This window comes from Chelonia mydas, chromosome 6 (genome assembly GCF_015237465.2).
Source record: "Chelonia mydas isolate rCheMyd1 chromosome 6, rCheMyd1.pri.v2, whole genome shotgun sequence".
NCBI lineage: Eukaryota > Metazoa > Chordata > Testudines > Cheloniidae > Chelonia > Chelonia mydas.
The window spans coordinates 39,974,335-39,992,573 of NC_051246.2; the positions used below are offsets into that span (position 1 = coordinate 39,974,335).

General features: G+C 37.6%; 1 protein-coding gene across 10 annotated transcripts in view; it reads left to right on the top strand.

The window, feature by feature from the left end:
- ARNTL (aryl hydrocarbon receptor nuclear translocator like) overlaps nt 1-18,239 on the top strand; it is an 80,911-nt gene that overhangs the window by 44,293 nt on the left and 18,379 nt on the right. For 6 of the 10 annotated variants that reach the window (XM_037899845.2, XM_043548894.1, XM_037899847.2 and 3 more), the window contains 8 exons: nt 2,903-2,982; nt 4,207-4,299; nt 5,516-5,633; nt 9,762-9,911; nt 12,988-13,234; nt 16,464-16,570; nt 16,964-17,114; nt 17,797-17,885. In XM_037899845.2, the coding sequence (XP_037755773.1) occupies nt 2,903-2,982; nt 4,207-4,299; nt 5,516-5,633; nt 9,762-9,911; nt 12,988-13,234; nt 16,464-16,570; nt 16,964-17,114; nt 17,797-17,885 (1,035 nt within the window). The remainder of the gene's footprint in view (nt 1-2,902; nt 2,983-4,206; nt 4,300-5,515; nt 5,634-9,761; nt 9,912-12,987; nt 13,235-16,463; nt 16,571-16,963; nt 17,115-17,796; nt 17,886-18,239) is intronic. The other 4 variants (XM_043548897.1, XM_043548896.1, XM_037899849.2 and 1 more) reach the window with 1 other exon arrangement.

Consider the following 18,239-nt stretch of genomic DNA (forward strand, 5'->3'; position numbering starts at 1 on the left):
GCATGGTCCATATGTGTTAGCATGGACAACACTGTACCTTCTGCAGAATCCCTTATTTGTATTAGCTTACTCATGCTCTTGGCAGACATAATCTCTGTGAGGGATGATAAAGTGGTAGAATTGTGGCACAAATTGACTCTGCTTTGACAACATTCATTTAAATCCGCTTTGAGACCAAAAGCAGTCTGAAACTGGCTTACTAATTAAAGGCAATGTAAGTTTGCAGTTAAACAATGCAGAAGACAGGCAACATAAAGGCAAGTTTTGTACAGGAAGGGTAACTCACCCATGTGATGCATAATGCATAGTGTAGGGACGCAAAATCCAGCCCCAAAACCCAGGATCAGTGTACAGAAGAGTATCATCTATAAGCAGGTTTACTGCCATTTCCTGCTGTTTCATATCAGAGAAATGGGCTGCTAGGGTCTCTGGATCCATTTAATCATTGATCCAGTAGATCCTCACTCAGCCCAGCCCATTCTTGTTTATGCAGGCCAGCACAGAGACCCCTCTGTGACACATAGGCTGTGCCCTCCAGAACTTAATATGTTGCTGAAGATCTTATGCCAGCTTTCTGCTTCTGGGTGAATTTTAGCTGTAATGTATATTTTATTTAACCAGAAAAGCAGGACAACAAAATGCTACAAGTATAAAATACTAAGGTTGAGGTTTCTGTAGGAGCATTACCTTTTGAATTTTGAGATTTGTGTGGTTAACTTTTTAACTACAGTTTTATCAAAACAAGTATTTAACATTTAACATCTGTTTTGTTTAAAAAAAAAAAGAAAAGAAAGAAAAGACTAGGAGAGAGGGAGAAGAAAAAACAAATGCTAATTTTGCTACAGTTCTGTAAAATAGAAACCATATATAACTAACGAACTTTTCGGTGGAATAGGTTCCCCAAACCACCCCAATGTAACTATCGATGCTAATGTGTTTACTGAACAATATGGTCATGTAAAGAACTACAAATAATGACTCACTAGAAATTTAGTTCTATATGCACAAAAGCAATTTATAGATGAATTTTTATTTTGAAAATTTGAAGACAGTTCCTCAGAGATGTCTATCTACATGATTAACTGTTTGAGTTAACACTGCTTACCCCTCTGATTGAGTTATCCATGCATAATATCTAGATACTCTTTAATCAGGAAAAGTACATATTCATTCAATGCTGTGCTAACTCAGACAGCTGACTGGCTCTTTTGGCCAAACTTTCAAAGAAGTTGTAATTTCGTTGAGATTGTATGGCTATCTTCAACCCAAAAGAAAAATTTTGGAGATAATTAATGGCAGCTCAAAACAAGGTTACATAGAGACTTTCCTAACAGAACCCTAGCTATAGCATTCTCTGTCTATTTTTATTAATTTACAAGATTGGCGTGCTTTTATCTGAGGATGGGGAGAAAAACAGTCTTTTGGCACTTGAGTATTGTGTATAAACAGTTAGTATGGGTTTTACTGCAGAGATGGTACAGAGTGAAACTAAGTTAATGAAAAGATATATATATATATATATATATATATATATATATATATATAGTTAAATAGCTGAAATCTAAATAAATATATATAGTGCCATAATTATGCAGGTTACTTTAATAATTGTCAGTAGTTGAGGTGGGAAGGTGGCTCAGAGGAGGACCAGGAGGCATTCATTTTGTTTCTGTCCTGTGAATTATCAGGCATTACATCTTACATTACATTTGTTGTCTCTTACCCTGTTAAAGACTCTAACTTCCTGTGCTACTTTTAATTGGTAAGGCTATAATTTGCCATCAGCATCCTCATTACCAATTTAACTCAATTTATTGCTTTTCAAAGGACATCGTATCAGAAGAATTACTTTACAATTGGTACGACATGGGTGGCATGACAGCACTGGAAGCTGCCTCATCTGTAGAAGTGAATGGTAGTTCATTCTCAATGCTTATGCAAATTCTTGGCCTCTGATGAGACGTGAACAGTAAGAATTGGATTGAGATCACCAGTTCATTTCACATAGGCCACTGAGTAGCCATCAGATAGTAATGACTTTCAGCCACTGTTGACTAGAGTCTACATTCAAGAAATTATTTAAAGATGGAAAACAAAAGTCCCTTCAATAATTTCTCAGTTTTGTTCTGTTGTGGAGAGCACACTTGGACAGGGCACAGCAAAACATTTGGAAAACACTTGTGTGAAGATGAATATTCTTATTCCTTAAAGCAGTGGTTCTCAAACTGGGGATCAGGACCCCAAAGTGGGTCGGGACCCCATTTTAATGGGGTCGCCGGGGCTGGCTTAGACTTGCTGGGGCCTGTGGCCAAAGCCCAAGCCCCACTACCCAGGGCCGAAGCTGAAGCCCAAGCCCAACTGCCTGGGGCCAAAGCCCAATGGCTTCAGCCCTGGGCAGCGTGGCTCAGGCTACTGGCCCCCTGCCTGGGACTGAAGCCCTTGGGTTTCAACTTTGCAGCCCCCCCCCCTCATCTGGGGCGGTGGGGCTTGGGCTTTGGCTTTGTCCCTCCACCCAGGACAGCAGGGCTCGGGCGAGCTCAGTCCCCACTCTTGGGGTCGTGTAGTAATTTTTGTTGTCAGAAGGGGGTCGCGGTGCAATGAAGTTTGAGAAACCCTGCCTTAAAGGGTTATTAACGGTTGAAATTACTGCCTATTCTTGTCTTCAGTGTGTACTTCGGTGTTTTTTCCAGCCAGCGTTCATTCTTTTCTGAGTTGTCTTCAGCTGGGTTCCACTTGTGAAAAAGATACTAGCAATTAGAATACAGCTGGAAAAAAACATGAGGGAGCATCAAAAGGCACGGAAGAAAAAGTCTTTGTAAACAAGAGTATATTTCTGTATAGTAGATGGATGTATATTAAGTTTATTTACAGGCGGTATTCACTCTTTTCTTTTTTCTTTAAGGTGCCACAAACCCATATACAGAAGCAAACTACAAACCTGCTTTTCTCTCAGATGATGAATTAAAACATCTTATTCTCAGGGTATATTTCAACTTAAAAATGCTAAATTTAAAACTTTGGTTTAAAAAAATTTATAAATTTAATTCTCATGAAGGGAAAGATCCCAGTAATTATGTCTTTAGCCAGACCCATAGGGCAACTTGAGATAGATAGTCTTGATTTTCAAAGATGATAAACCCCTGCAACTCCACTTTGAAGTCAGTGGAATTTGAAAGGATGCTCAACACCTGAAAATCCAGCCACAAGTATCAGGTTGGGCACCTAAAAATGGAAGGACCAAAAATAAGTGGCCAGTTCAAAATATTTTCACATAAAAGCATTTTGACATAAAAGTACCCTACCACCTAGTTGTCAGGATTTTCAGTTGTTTGGTTAATTAAGTTAGAAGTAAATAAATGAACACCGTTGTTTTCAGCTCATTTCTTATTGGCTCATGGCCTTTTTTACAAAAAAAAAACAAAAAACAACCCACCATCATTTGATACAATTTTCAGCATATAATCAGTTGATGTATAAAAATCATAACTAAGATTGGTGAGGAAACAACATACAGATGTATTTCAACTGATTGCAAAAATAAAATCTATATGCTTTGTCAGCACTATAAAAACATAAGCTATAGCCTTTTTGTTCTAATACTTAAGCACAGACTTAGAAATTGATTTAATAGGCTTGCAGTGCTTCACAAATCTCATTTAAATGACCAAATAGCATATATGCAGGACTGAGTTATTTAAACAGTTCTGTGATTTATATGAATTTACAAAATTAGGGCCTGATCCACACAAATGCTCATGTACATGAGTCCTCTTGAATTAAGTGGAACTACTCACATGCATAGAAATGTCTGCAAGATCCGGGCCACGCTTATTTTCCAAAGAAGTCAAATGAATTTAAAATGTAATAAATATAGGTCAAACACAAGAAGATTAGTTACTGTTTTTTTAAAAAATTAATTTAAGGAATTGCTTAGTGTACAACTATAATATTACATGAAAAGATGTGAGCTTTTACTACTACTGAAATTGTCTTTACATTCTTGTCATTATTAAGAAAAGTAGTGCCAAAAATCTAATTCCAATTTTTAAGCTTTTATCATAATTTCATAGTTTGTTAATTCAGTTATTTCTATAGATGCAACGATATTAATGTTAATATTGAAATCCTACTGTGTAACAAAGGTAACTAAATGCTAAAAAGATGTAATTGTTTTTTAAAAATAATACAATTATCTTTCCTCATTAGGCAGCAGATGGATTTCTGTTTGTTGTGGGCTGTGATAGAGGGAAGATACTGTTTGTTTCAGAATCTGTCTTCAAGATCCTCAACTACAGTCAGGTATTGTTGGGAACTGTACCTTGGGAACTAATAATGGACAGACCTCAAGAGATTGAAAGGTTTTGTTTGGATACACATCTAAACTTTGGCGTATTCATCTGAAATGTCTATGTTTGAGTCTAGAATTATTTCAAAAACAGACTAATTTGCAAGATTTACAAAAATTTCTGGTTTCTGCTGGATTGGAAAAAAAAACTTCCTTTGGTAATACTGCTTCTGGTTTCAGCTGCACACAGGAAATGCAGAGGAATATCTACTCTACTTCACCACTTACAAAACTATCTGATTGTTTTTTTGTTTCGCCTCTAAAAAGGCTTGGGATAACATTATCAAAAGTGCCTAAATGACTTAGGCTCCTAGGTGAATTTTGAAAGTGGTGCTTAGGCTCTGATGTCAGTTGGACACTTTTGAAAATTTTACTCTTGTTCTGGAAAATGTTTCCATTTAGTTCCGTTTTATCTAACTTGATTGCCCTTCCCTTCTTGTTAATTAAGTAAAGTCACATAAGGTTTGTACTGGGAGTCAACTTTTGCCATCAGGCAACAGGAACCCTCTGTATAAACAATGTTGCATTTAAATCAGTTTACCAACAAATCAAAATGCATTTGAGTCAATAGTAGCTGGATGTGGGGGGAAATGCCAGTATTATATAAGTAGATGTTCATGGGAGCAGTGCAAGGGAGAATGATTTAAATATGGGTGAGATTTGACAAGACGAGGAATCTGAGCAAAGTACAAATTATTCTTATGTTACCATCTAACAGGACAAGCAATACTGAAAAATAATTAGCATAATCATACCAAAGGTTTAATGTACACTTAACACAAGGCTTGACTTTTACCAAACCTCTTGTTATAATACTGCCATATCCTTAATTTTCTGTACCCTCTTCTCCATCATTAATATTCTATGAACTCCAAAACTAAATTAAAAAAATACTCTTTTGGCCAGCCTTTCGTTCAGGGTACATATTCTAAAAGCTTTGAGAGACATGACTATGTTTTAGTTGTGATTTTACAATGAATACTTGATATAAAATTGGGAATAAACCTTTTTCAGGGGAAAAAAGAGGCCCAAACTTTGACTGCAATAGACTGAACAGGCTGTCATTGTAGACTGACAAACTAAGTGACTCTTTAAAATGTATGCAATATTTCCCAAATTTGAACATATGTATTTATTTTTAATTTCTGATTTAATATTCCATATCTACAGAATGATCTGATTGGTCAGAGTTTGTTTGACTACCTTCATCCTAAGGATATTGCAAAAGTTAAAGAGCAGCTCTCTTCTTCTGATACTGCACCACGAGAAAGGCTCATAGATGCAAAAAGTGAGTATTTCTTTCCTTGAAATGTTAGTGTATCTTAAACTTAATATATATTTTTATCATCTCCTTTGTTTTACCATCAATACCATCAATTAAATGCTGGTTAATAGTGTTCACTTCCATAGGGCCTTCCAATTAAGGATCTCAAAGTATTAATATTTACAAATACTAATGAATGAATTCGTACAAATGGATTAATGAATATTTTCCCCGTTTTACAAATGGAGAGACTGAATTACAGAGAGGTCAAGTGACTTGCACAGGGTCATACAAGAAGTCTTTTTAATAGAGCCAGGAATAGAATCTAGATCTCCAGACTTCCTTTTCTATTGTTTTAACCACAAGATCATTCTTCTGCAAGCATTGCAACAAAATGGTAAATGACTGCCTAGGAAGGAGTACTGCAGAAAGGGATTTCATAGTGGATCACAAGCTAAATATGAGTCAACAGTGTAAAAAAAGCAGCCATCATTCTGGAATGCATTAGCAGGAGTGTTGTAAGCAAGACACAAGAAGTAATTCTTCTGCTCTACTCCATGCTGATTAGGCCTCAACTGGAGTATTGTATCCAGTTCCTGGCGCCACATTTCAGGAAAGATGTGAACAAATGGGAGAAAATCCAGAGAAGAGCAACAAAAATGATTAAAGGTCTAGAAAACATGACGTATGAGGGAAGATTGAAAAAATTGGGTTTGTTTTGTCTGGAGAAGAGAAGACTTAGAAGGGACATGATAACAGTTTTCAAGTACATAAAAGGTCGTTACAAGGAGGAAGGGGAAAAATTGTTCTCCTTAACCTCTGAGGATAGGACAAGACGCAGTGGGCTTAAATTGCAACACGGGTGATTTAGATTGGACATTAGGAAAAACTTCCTAACTGTCAGGATGGTTAAGCATTGGAATAAATTGCCTAGAGAGGTTGTGGAACCTCCGTCGTTGGAGATTTCTAAGAGCAGATTAGACAAACACCTATCAGGGGTGGTCTAGATAGTACTTAGTCCTGCCACGAGTGCAGGGGACTGGACTAGATGACCGCTCGAGGTCTCTTCCAGTCCTACAATTCTGTTGCCGGCACCCAGTGCCAGAGGCGAGCAACAGCAGGGGGTTCGCTGCCCGGTATGCGTCACCCAATAATCACAACGGGGTGGAGAAGCAGAAAAGTTTATTTGAAGCTTCAAAGAAGGTACAGGGAGATTAGAATCTCAAATCCTGCACCCAGAGCAGGAAGTTACATAGGCTTTTATACATCCTTTCTTCAGCATACTTATCCAATAGCAACCTGCCCTAAGTATCCATATAGCCAGCCAATCTAGTTACCAGCTAGTTCCCTTGTTCTCTGTACGAGATGTTAAACCATACATAAAGCTGCTTTATTCAGCATTGTTCTTCCATATCTGTCTTGTTTGGCCTTGTTTAGTTTCAGGCAGTCTGACTCTGCAACATATTGTTGCAGATCCTCAGCATAACTGCTGCGAGTGCCTCCAGGCGGGGGGACCAAGGACACTTGGGCCTAGTGCGCATAACTGCTGCGAGTGCCTTCAGGCGGGCAGGCCAAGGACACTTGGGCCTAGCGTGAGGGGGCTTCATCGACACTCGTGGTCTTCCATCTCCTCGAGTTACCTAGTGGCCATGCCCCAGTGTCCCCAACAATTCTATGATGTAGGTCATTATTAATCTTTGTGACAGACCTCTCAAAGGGTTTGGGGGGGATGTGGTGATTGGAAACTGTTAGCATTAATATTCATGAAAACAGATCTTGCAGTCACTGTGATCTTGATGATATTCAGCCTTAGATTTTCCTTTTCTTAATCTACTCACATTATCTGTTAGGTACAGGAGCCTTTAACCAACTGGTTTGTGGTCTAAATGCCAGTTTAAAATGTAGCATCCAGTAACTGCCCAGACAAGGGGAGAAATGCATATTCAAGGAAATGAGTTCATTGCCATTAAGGTCTTGTCTTTGCTAAGAAAAACGATGTGTTCTTACCTCATATTGGTAAGCTTCAGTTAACTAACATGAGGTAAAATCCTAAGAAGACCAAGCAGTCTGTAGTTATCACGTGAGTTAGCAGATCGAGTTGAACACTATGGTAGAAACTAGAGTTCACTTGAACCTGCCAAGCTCACGTGAAAACTACAAACTACATTGTCTTTGCTAGGATTTTACCTCATGTTAGTTAACTGGAAGTAAGAACACTCCCTTTGTCCTACTAAAGATGCACCCTGTGTGTGAGGCTGGGTGATGTAATTAAACAGTGTGGATGACTTGTTTCTTCCTTGTTGACCTGGAAGCCCTTTTTTGAGGGGGAATGTATTCTGGAGTAATCCTGAAACAACTCTGTGGCAGGGAGTAAGGGCTGTTTCAAAGTTTCTGTATCTTTTTGAAATGACTTGTGACCTTTGGAGTGACTTGTTTCTTGGGAAGAGTAAGAAACTGACAATATAAATAATATTTATCCAACTTAGATAGTACAGTCAGATAATATATGATTTTTATACAGTTAAAGGTACCTGAATTTGTTGGTAGCTAGTGAACTTTGTGTTTGCTTTATACAGCAATACAGTCAGTGAGTTAGGAAGCTACTACTAACCGTGGCTGTCCTCTTTTGTAGATTGGAAATCCTTGTAATGGAAGAATGGCAGGAAGCTGTAGCTTCTTGCACTTGGCAGAGTATTGTGAACTTTGACCCTAGGTCTATGGCTTTTTGGGATAAGTAGTTTAATAACCAGGTGACCATTTTGTTTTAGAATTTTGTGATCTGGTTACCTTTAAAGAAAGTTGTTTTATTAAGCAAATTTTACTATTTAAAGTGGTGCTCTAGTCTCTTTGCAACACATGCAAGTTTATTAATACAGTTTCTGAGGATGGGGAATTAATAGGATCCTTTGTGTGCAAATTATCTTTTTATGTTCCATTGTGGTGCTTTGCACACACAAAATTGCAGCTGTAAATTTAGAAGCCTCTTATGAAAATTTGACCAAATAAGTCTGTTCCTCACAAGCACATGTGTATATATAACTTCTGTGGTTGCAGAATCAAGGCCAATTATTTTTGTGAGGCAGAAAGATACTCACATGCTTAAATGTTTGCAGGAACATGCTGATCCATTGAAAGTATGCTATATCTTGAGTATTTTACTTCTGAGAGATATCTATATCTATCTATCTATTGGACCACTTAATATTCTATAATTTTGAAATCATTTAAAAGTATCTGATACTATGTACATCATATACCACTTTAATACCCCATTTATATATAAAAACATGCAAGTTATGACAAAGTAAGAGGTCATAATTTGCTTCTTTTGTGAAGTGTCAAGTGTCCAAATTCCTGGAGTAGCCACTAACAGTAACCTGGGATTAACAGTATGCACTGGAAAACATTTGAACACCATGTATGCTGTTAACATCTCACATTATCAGGATCTTGGCCCATGTATTATTTTGAAGTCTGGGTGCAGGGAACTCTAAGGGCCAGATTCAGCCTTAGTGTAAGCAGATGCAACTCCAGTGACATTAATAGAATTATGCCTGTCTGCACCAAACTCTCAAATAAGGAATCCCAAATGCCATACATATCTTGTAAGTTTACCAAAGGCCCTATTAATAGTTTGTAGCATCTGGGCCAGCTGCAAAGTTATAGAGTTCAAAGGAATCACAAAATCTATTGCAAAGACAATGTAGGTTTTTACAACAATTCTCTGACTTTCATATTTGGGACCCGTTAATCCTAGGTTGGTGTTCCTGTACCCCGTGTGACCACTGTTGACAGTGGGCACACAAATAAATTATCCAACCTGGTTGGTTGGTTAGTTATTTTTTTGCTGGCTGCTTGGCTGGTTAACACATCTTTCAACAAATAAGAAACATACAGCAAAAAAATAGCCCTTCTTTAACTTCTGAAGGAGCAAGAAATATTTGGGTCGTCTCTATGTGAATCCCAGCAACTTAGCATTGGATATAATCTGATCATTAAAAATCAGCTTGAGATGCCATGAAGTTGATATAAGTTTGCTGAGCACATTACTCTCCCCTCAAAGACATTACTAAAATAACGGTAGAGTTGAGAATATAGTTTAAATTTTAGTAAAGACAATGTTTACTGAGTTTAATTTTTTGTTTCATGCAGCTGGACTTCCAGTTAAAACAGATATAACACCTGGGCCATCACGACTTTGTTCTGGAGCAAGACGTTCCTTCTTTTGTAGGATGAAATGCAACAGACCTTCAGTGAAAGTAGAAGACAAGGATTTTCCTTCCACCTGCTCAAAGAAGAAAGGTAATGTTTGTACATTTTATCAAATATAATGGTGGTTTACAGTTCATTTCTCTGTATTGTTGCTATATGAAACAAGAGTAACTATCAGATTAAAAACTAAACAACCTTCAGTTAATTATAAAGAATTTCTGAATAGAGCTGCTCTGTACTTAGTGTATTCATCACTGTTGCAATTGTGTAGAGGTTTGTTTGTTACTCTCTTGTTTTCTTTATAGCTCCCTAAAAGTAGATGTCCTAAAGTTACATTTGCTGAAAAAGAAATTTTGTTAGTGGATAAGGCAAAATTCTGCTCTCTGAACCATGCATGGCTTTAGTTGAAATTGATGGTAGTGTGTGCAATTATTTGGGGGTGTGAATTTGACAGTAAACCCTAAGCTTCAAAGTTAATGGTTCTTAAGGGACTAGATTCACAAAGGTACTTACGTGCCTAATTGCCTCTTTGAGTGCCTAAATCCAACATTTAGGCACCACTCACATTCTCAAAACCACTGTTCAGCAGCTGCCTAACACTATAGGCACCTAAAGTCCCCATGGCACCCAAGTTTCCTTTGATAGGCATGTTCAAAGCTGCCTAAGTCTTGATGCTACCCAACTGCTAACAGGCTGGTTAGAGCTCTCACTTATGCCTAAGCCTTGGGGGCATTTTCAAACTAAGTGTTGCCCTGCCCAGCACCCCAGTAGGGCCCAAACCAGTAGGCATGCTCAGGACTTCACACGTACTGTCCTTGGATAAGGTCACGGAATGGGCCAATGGCAAAATCAGAAGTAGAACCCATATATCCTGTTACTTTGTCTCATGTACTGATCATTTTGCCTCAGTGTAAATGTGATCTCCAGCCAAATGCATCATATGAAAATATTCAGGATACCTGTCTTCAATTAATATTAGGGCTGTCGATTAATCGCAATTAACTCACGTGAATAACTCACAAAAAGAGTCGCATTGTTAAACACTAGAATACCAATTGAAATTTATTAAATATTTTGGATGTTTTTCTACATTTTCATATATATTGTATTCTGTGTTGCAACTGAAATCAAAGTGTATATTATTTCTATTGCAAATATTTGCACTGTAAAAATCATAAACAAAAGAAATCATATTTTTCAGTTCACCTCATACCAGTACTGTAGTGCAATCTCTTTGTCATGAAAGTGCAACTTACAAATGTAGATTTTTTTTTGTTACATAACTGCACTCTAAAACAAAACAAGGTAAAACTTCAGAGCCTACAAGTCCACTCAGTCCTACTTCTTGTTCAGCCAATCACTCAGACAAACAAGTTTGTTTACATTTGAAGGCAATATTGCTGCCCGCTTCTTATTTACAATGTCACCAGAAACTGAGAAAGGCATTTGCATGGCACTTTTGTAGCTGGCATTGCAAGTATTTACATGCCAGATATTCTAAACATTCATCATAAGCCTCTTCATGCTTCAGCCACCATTCCAGAGGACATGCTTCCATGCTGATGACGCTCATTAAAAAAATATTGCGTTAATTAAATTTGTGACTGAACTCCTTGGGGGAGTCTCCTGCTCTGTTTTACCCGCATTATGCCATATAATGTTTAATGTTATAACAGTCTCGGATGATGACCCAGCACATGTTGTTCATTTTAAGAACACTTCCGTGGCAGATTTGACAAAACGCAAAGAAGATACCAATGTGAGATTTCTAGAGATAGCTACAGCACTCAATCCAAGGTTTAAGAATCTGAAGTGCCTTCCAAAATCTGAAAGGGACGAGGTGTGAAGCACGCTTTCGGAAGTCTTCAAAGAGCGACACTCCGATGTGGAAACTACAGAACCTGAACCACCAAAAAGAAAATCAACTTTCTACTGGTGGCAACTGACTCAGATAATGAAAATGAACATGCATCAGTCCGCATTGCTTTGGGATTCTTCTCGAGCAGAACCTGTCATCAGCATGGACGCATGTCCCCTGGAATGCTGGATGAAGCATGAAGAGACGTACGAATCTTTAACGCATCTGGCACGTAAATATCTTGCGACGCTGGCTACAACAGTGCCATGAGAACACCTGTTCTCACTTTCAGGTGACATTGTAAACAAGAAGCGGGCAGCATGTAAACCAAACTTGTTTGTCTGAGCGATTGGCTGAACAAGAAGTAGGACTGAGTGGATTTGCAGGCTCTAAAATTTTACATTGTTTTATTTTTGAATGCAGGGTTTTTTTGTACATAATTCTACATTTGTAAGTTCAACTTTCATGATAAAGAGATTGCACTATAGTACTTGTATTAGGTGAATTGAAAAATACTATTTTCTTTTGTTTTTTTACAGTGCAAATACTTGTAATCAAAAATAAATATAAAGTGAGCACTGTACACTTTATATTCTGTGTTGTAATTGAAATCAATGTATTTGAAAATGTAGAAAACATCCAAAAATATTTAAATGGTATTCTATTATTGTTTAACAGTGCAATTAATCGCGATTAATTTTTTTAATCTCTTGCCAGCCCTAATTAATATATTTGTAAAGATTGTGACAATATTAAATTGTTCTCTAACAAAAGGTAACAGACACTGTTTTCAATTAAAAACGTGTACAGAAGACCAGTATATATTCTGAAGGACATTGCCATGGTATTCCCTTTTAATTGAAACCACTTTTCTGTTATTTTGTAATCTCTGGAAATTTAAAACTGAAATATTTTACTTTCAGATTATATTTTCCTCCATAGTTTATGCCTCTGCACACTGATTTGTTTTGTCCTATATTAAGAATTATTAATGAAAAAGCTCACAGTGTGACTTCTTAAAATTACAACTTTATGTCATTTGCGGGAAAATGCAAAATTGATATTGACTACAATTGTTGAACTATCGGACTGGGTTTCGATATTAGCAGTGGTATCACAATGGTAAATTTCACATTTGACTTGTGTGCATTGATATATACCTCTTCTGCATTAGTATATGAGTATACAGCAACTTAGTTTTCCAACTTAGTTTTCCAAGGTAGAAGGAGAAGCACTGCAAGTTAGCAGACCTGATTGAGGGCCAAATTTATCTGAAGGCAGTGCTGATGATAACCTTTTCTTTTGTAGCAGACCGCAAAAGCTTTTGCACGATTCATAGCACAGGATATTTAAAAAGCTGGCCACCAACAAAAATGGGACTAGATGAAGATAATGAGCCAGATAATGAAGGCTGTAACTTAAGCTGTCTTGTTGCAATTGGACGGTTACATCCTCATGTAGTTCCTCAACCAGTCAATGGCGAGATCCGGGTTAAACCTACAGAATATGTCTCTCGACATGCAATAGATGGGAAGTTTGTTTTTGTAGATCAGAGGTAAGAATAAGTTTATCATTTTCTTGGTAATTGGAGTAGTTGTATCATGCTACTTGCTACATAGCTTGATAAACTATTTGTTCAAGAAAGCCATTGTACCAGTATGAAAATAAAATTGTAAATCATAACTCTTCTGTTGTACTTTATAAATAGTATTAATCAGAAACTACTTTCATGTAAAGATAGTCCCAATGGGATTGCATTATAAATTATTTATGCCCTCATATTATACATTACTGACTCATTAAAAGTCTAACCAAAGCAAAATTATGTTGTACATTTTAAAAACAAAATAATACAAGGGCTGGGAACCTTGGTTGCCACAAAGATGAATGAATTCAAAGATGAATTCTGTTTTGCAGATGCTTGATAGAAATTTCTATATGGAATGATCTAAGGAGATATACTATAATAGTTTATAAGTTAAAGCATATGCTTAAAATTAAGGATGTGCTTTAAAGTGCTCAGCTGAATTCGTGCCCTGATAGGGAATCTCTCATAAATGACTCTGGTATAGAGTTTAAAAGATTAATAATCTGAAAGTATCAGAATCTTTGAAACAGAAACTATCTGCAGTACTTCAGCAAAAGTCACACAAACTGCTGATATCAGCAGTATGGTTTGGTTTTATTCCTTCTTAGGTTTTGGTTTCAGTCATGTTCCTGTGTTTAGCTTTTGTTCACAACTTGTCCTAGAGCAGAGGTTCTCAAACTGTGGGGCGCGCCGCCCTAGGGCAGCGCGGAGAAATGTTCAGGGGCGGGGGAAGCTGAGATGCCAGCCATGCGAGGCGGGGGAGGGAGTGCCACTTCCATACCCTGACTCACCTCAGTGGTCCACCAAGCCTGTGGGTCAGTGTCAACATCCACTGCCGTGGCGCTGATTTCCACTCCATTCCCAGCACTGGCTCCACCCCCAAAGGCCATGGCACATGCCTTTCCCACCCTGAAAACCCAAGTGGGGAGAGGCAGATGTTTCTATTTTTGTCTGGGTTGGGGGGGCACAACCAAAAATTATAACTCAAAGCAGGAGCTCAGCTCAAAAAGTTTGAAAACCACTGTCCTAGAGCATGGGTTGTCAATCTAGGGCTGACAGATAAATCCAGGAAAAGTACTTTCTTTTTCTTTAGAGCTGGGGGGGGTCCTTGAAATTTTTTTCTAACATGAAGTCATGCATGGAAAAGATTGAGAATCGCTATCCTAGAGTGTTTGCTTTTATTTGCTTATCTTTTGGACTACAACATTGTTTTGGGAGCACTTCAAAATTTTGCCCTTAGAGTCAAATATATGTTATGGTATGTAAGTACCTTCAGTATCTCCTAAATACCACACAATTTAACTACACCATGTAAATGTTTAATTTGGTCCCATTTAGTTGCACTGTTTTTGATTCCTCTCCGTGTCTTATTTTCCTCTTCCTACCCTGTGGCAACCAGTTCAGAATCTGAGGAAGAGAGAGACCCCTGCATATCCCATATCATTTTAGTTTTCTATCTATTCCTCATTTAATGGTCAGTCCCCTGGAGAGGAACTTGCTTTTCCAGTATTCAAAGATGGAAAAGATGGAAGGGATTCACTAGCATATAGAAACTCATGCAGATCTATTATAAAGATCAGTGATGCACTTTCTGTTCTTTTTCTTGATTTTTTTTCTTTCTCATAAGTGAGTTGCTTTATTATTATGCCTGTAGCTCAGCTGAAAATAGTTGGCACAGCTTCTGGTTTTCCAGAGTTATCTACAGTACAGCTGCTAAAGCAGATGGCATCCAGTGACCTAACAATGTAAAACTTTTCGCGCACAAGTAATTTGCATGCTAATGCCCGGTAATAGGAATGCAAGGAGTATGGTATTATGAATTCAGTTCCCTGTGTTGTAAGGAGTGTTTATAATGTACAGTTTCTAAAGCAATACATTAGAGGACCATCTTGGAAGTTGCTGCACACTCTGGTCCTGATCTAGAAAAGAAGTTAAGCACAAGTTGAATCAGAACAAGAGTGCTCAGCACATTTCAAGATTCAGTCCTTAATCTGTAGTCTTGTGACATTCAGGTGTCTGTTACTCTGCACAGGCATAGAGCAGTTTAAAAAAATACTTCCATCATGCATAAGGGTTTTCGTACATGCATTGACTCCAAGCTTAGGATATATATAGATCCTTGTTATTGGAATGTCAAACCCAGATATCCCTAAACCTTTCTCCAAGCGCTCCAGGATCCTGCTATGTTAATTCTGAAGTTTTCTGTTGAGGAAGTAAAAATGGGTTGGCTTTGAAGAAAAAGTTCTAGTGAAACGAAAGCCTTGTATAATGTCACACATTTTTATATTGCTGTCTGATTATAGTGGTAGTAAAGATGTAAAGTCAGGTTTCTCAGTGCTAAATCAGTAAAATGTATCCGTCATACATCATAAAATGTATCCTCTTTACTTTTTCTGTTTTTTTCATTCTCAGTCGTCTTTTGCTGCTCTTTTAGGCCTTTCAGCAATGAATGGGAAACACCCCTATCTAAAGTACTGACATTGACAGAAGCAGGCTTTATGACACAGCAGAATCCTGGGTACACAAAGGAAGAAAACAGATTTTAAACTTTAAAAACGTGAATGCTCTTGTTAAAATAGTGTTTTCAGTGTTGTTGTAGCTGAGCTGGTCCCAGGAAATGAGAGGAACCAAGTGGTGAGGTAATGTTTTTTATTGGACCAACTTTGGTTGGTGAAAGAGGCAAGCTTCCAAGCTACAGAGAGCAGTTCTTCAAGTCTGGACTTGAAGAAGTGCGCTGTGTAGCTTGAAAGCTTGTCTCCCTCATCTACAGAAGTTGGTCCAATAGAAAATATTACCTCACCCAGCTTGTATCTTTTGTTTAAATTGCATTTTGTGTCTTCAGGCTTCCTCAGTACGTGGTGGCCTGCTACCAGAAGGCTTTAGCCAATTCTAAACACTCCAAATTACAATTTACATTCAAGGCTTAGTAATTGGAAGTGTTTCTGTATCTGTAGATGACCTGTCAGAATAAACTATTTCAGAGAAAGTTATTGGTATTGTGTGTTTTTTGTTTTTTTAGCTTTTTTCAAAATTAAGATACAAATTATGGAAACTTTCAGTTTCTCCGCTAAGTGAAAATAATATATTCTACAGTATTGTTTTATAACTGAGTAGGGGGCCTGGATACATTTTAATAATACAGATGTACCACTTTATTGTAAAAAATTGTTGTTTGGGGGTTTTTTTTTTTTTTTAGGGCAACAGCCATTCTGGCATACTTACCACAGGAACTTCTAGGCACTTCATGTTATGAATATTTTCATCAAGATGATATAGGACATCTTGCAGAATGTCACAGGCAAGGTAAGATGATTTATAATTCAGTGTTAAGAATAAGGGTTTTGGTTTCAACAAGTAAAAACAGTCAAAATGTATATTAGTCTTCCTGATATTTCACACAAAAACAACAACTTAAAGGGATAAGATTTTTTCAGGTTGGCAAACGTTAGATTTTTCTTGCATGAAAAGGACTTTGATATGCACTGAACAGTGTAAATATCCTAAGCTAAAGTTAAATTAGTATGGAGTCTTCTAATTTACACTTCAGGTACAGAGATTTAGAAATAGTGCTGTTCTCTGCACCAAAAAAAAAAAGCCAGTGAAACTGGGAGGATCTGCATCAAATCTCTACTCTTCATGTATTCAGTATGCAGGTCTGAAAAACTAGGGTTGTTCCTTATGTCTCCCTATTTTTAGTTTTACAGACAAGAGAAAAAATTACAACTAATTGTTACAAGTTTAAAATAAAAGATGGCTCTTTTATTACCTTGAGGAGTCGCTGGTTCAGTTTCATGAACCCTTGGACCAAAGAAGTAGAATACATCGTCTCAACAAATACAGTTGTTTCGTAAGTATTTTCTTCTAGCAGCTAGCCTTGAACATCAGGAATGTAACCCTGCTTCAAGTGTAAGATCATGGGAATTATTCTAAAAATTACTCTAAAATGTGTACACATCGTATAAGCATCTGAGCTTAATAATGGCTAGCCTTACAACAAAAGGAATGAAATCTGGAAATTAGCTGATCTTTTATTACAGTTTGTATAAATCTAAATAAATAAATGTACAGAGTAAGACACTGGGTCCCTAATCTTCTCATTGATTGTACACGGGTGCATTGCTTTACCCACGTGGAGCTTCCATTTTCTGCTTTGGAGTTCTGTGACGAGGCAGCAGTGTGCCTCTGCACAACGAATTGACTGATCAGATCCTGGATCAGCTGCTCCCTCCTGTTAAGAGAAAAGCAGTTTGGGCTCAATAAGGCATGCTTGATGAGCCATAAGGGTTTTTGTTTTTCTTTTAGGATTGTTTTTAGTATATTATGCAGCTGTTGCTACTTAATGTGTCCTGCAGAACTCTTATTGATTTATATAGCCCTACAGTATGTGTCATTCACTATGGTTACCTCCATGGTGATGACTAAATTTGTCTTATAAGTCACAAACATTGAAACTTCCCCCTTATAACATGCTATGTATATTTAGCACTTGCAGCTATTTTATCACTGTTTCTTCCTGTTGATTTCCACAGCACCAGTGTACTTGATGGTGGAGATGCAGCCTTTCCGCAGCTTGCAGCTTCTCCGCACAGCATGGACAGCGTACTTCAGGCTGGAGAAGGTAACTACAGTATAGTGAGAAACTTGCACTTGCTAGACAGCAATCATTAACAGACTTTCCTTGGCTACTGAATTAACCCTTTGTGCTCCAGTTTGTTTCTGTCGTCCTCCCGAGATTATTAATTGCTTGGAAGATGATAGGTGTACACTATACTTAACATAAATAAGTTCCAACAAGGTCTCTTCCCCAGTGAGGTTAAATCTAATTTAGATAGAAACAATACGAATAGTGTCTGAGGAGGCAGAGTGAGAGCACACTCTCATAGGGATCAGTGGTGGAAGGCTGTAAGGAGAGATTTGGAGGAGAGGAAAGGTGTTTGCCACATGAGGACAGCTCCAGGTATAGGTCATTTTT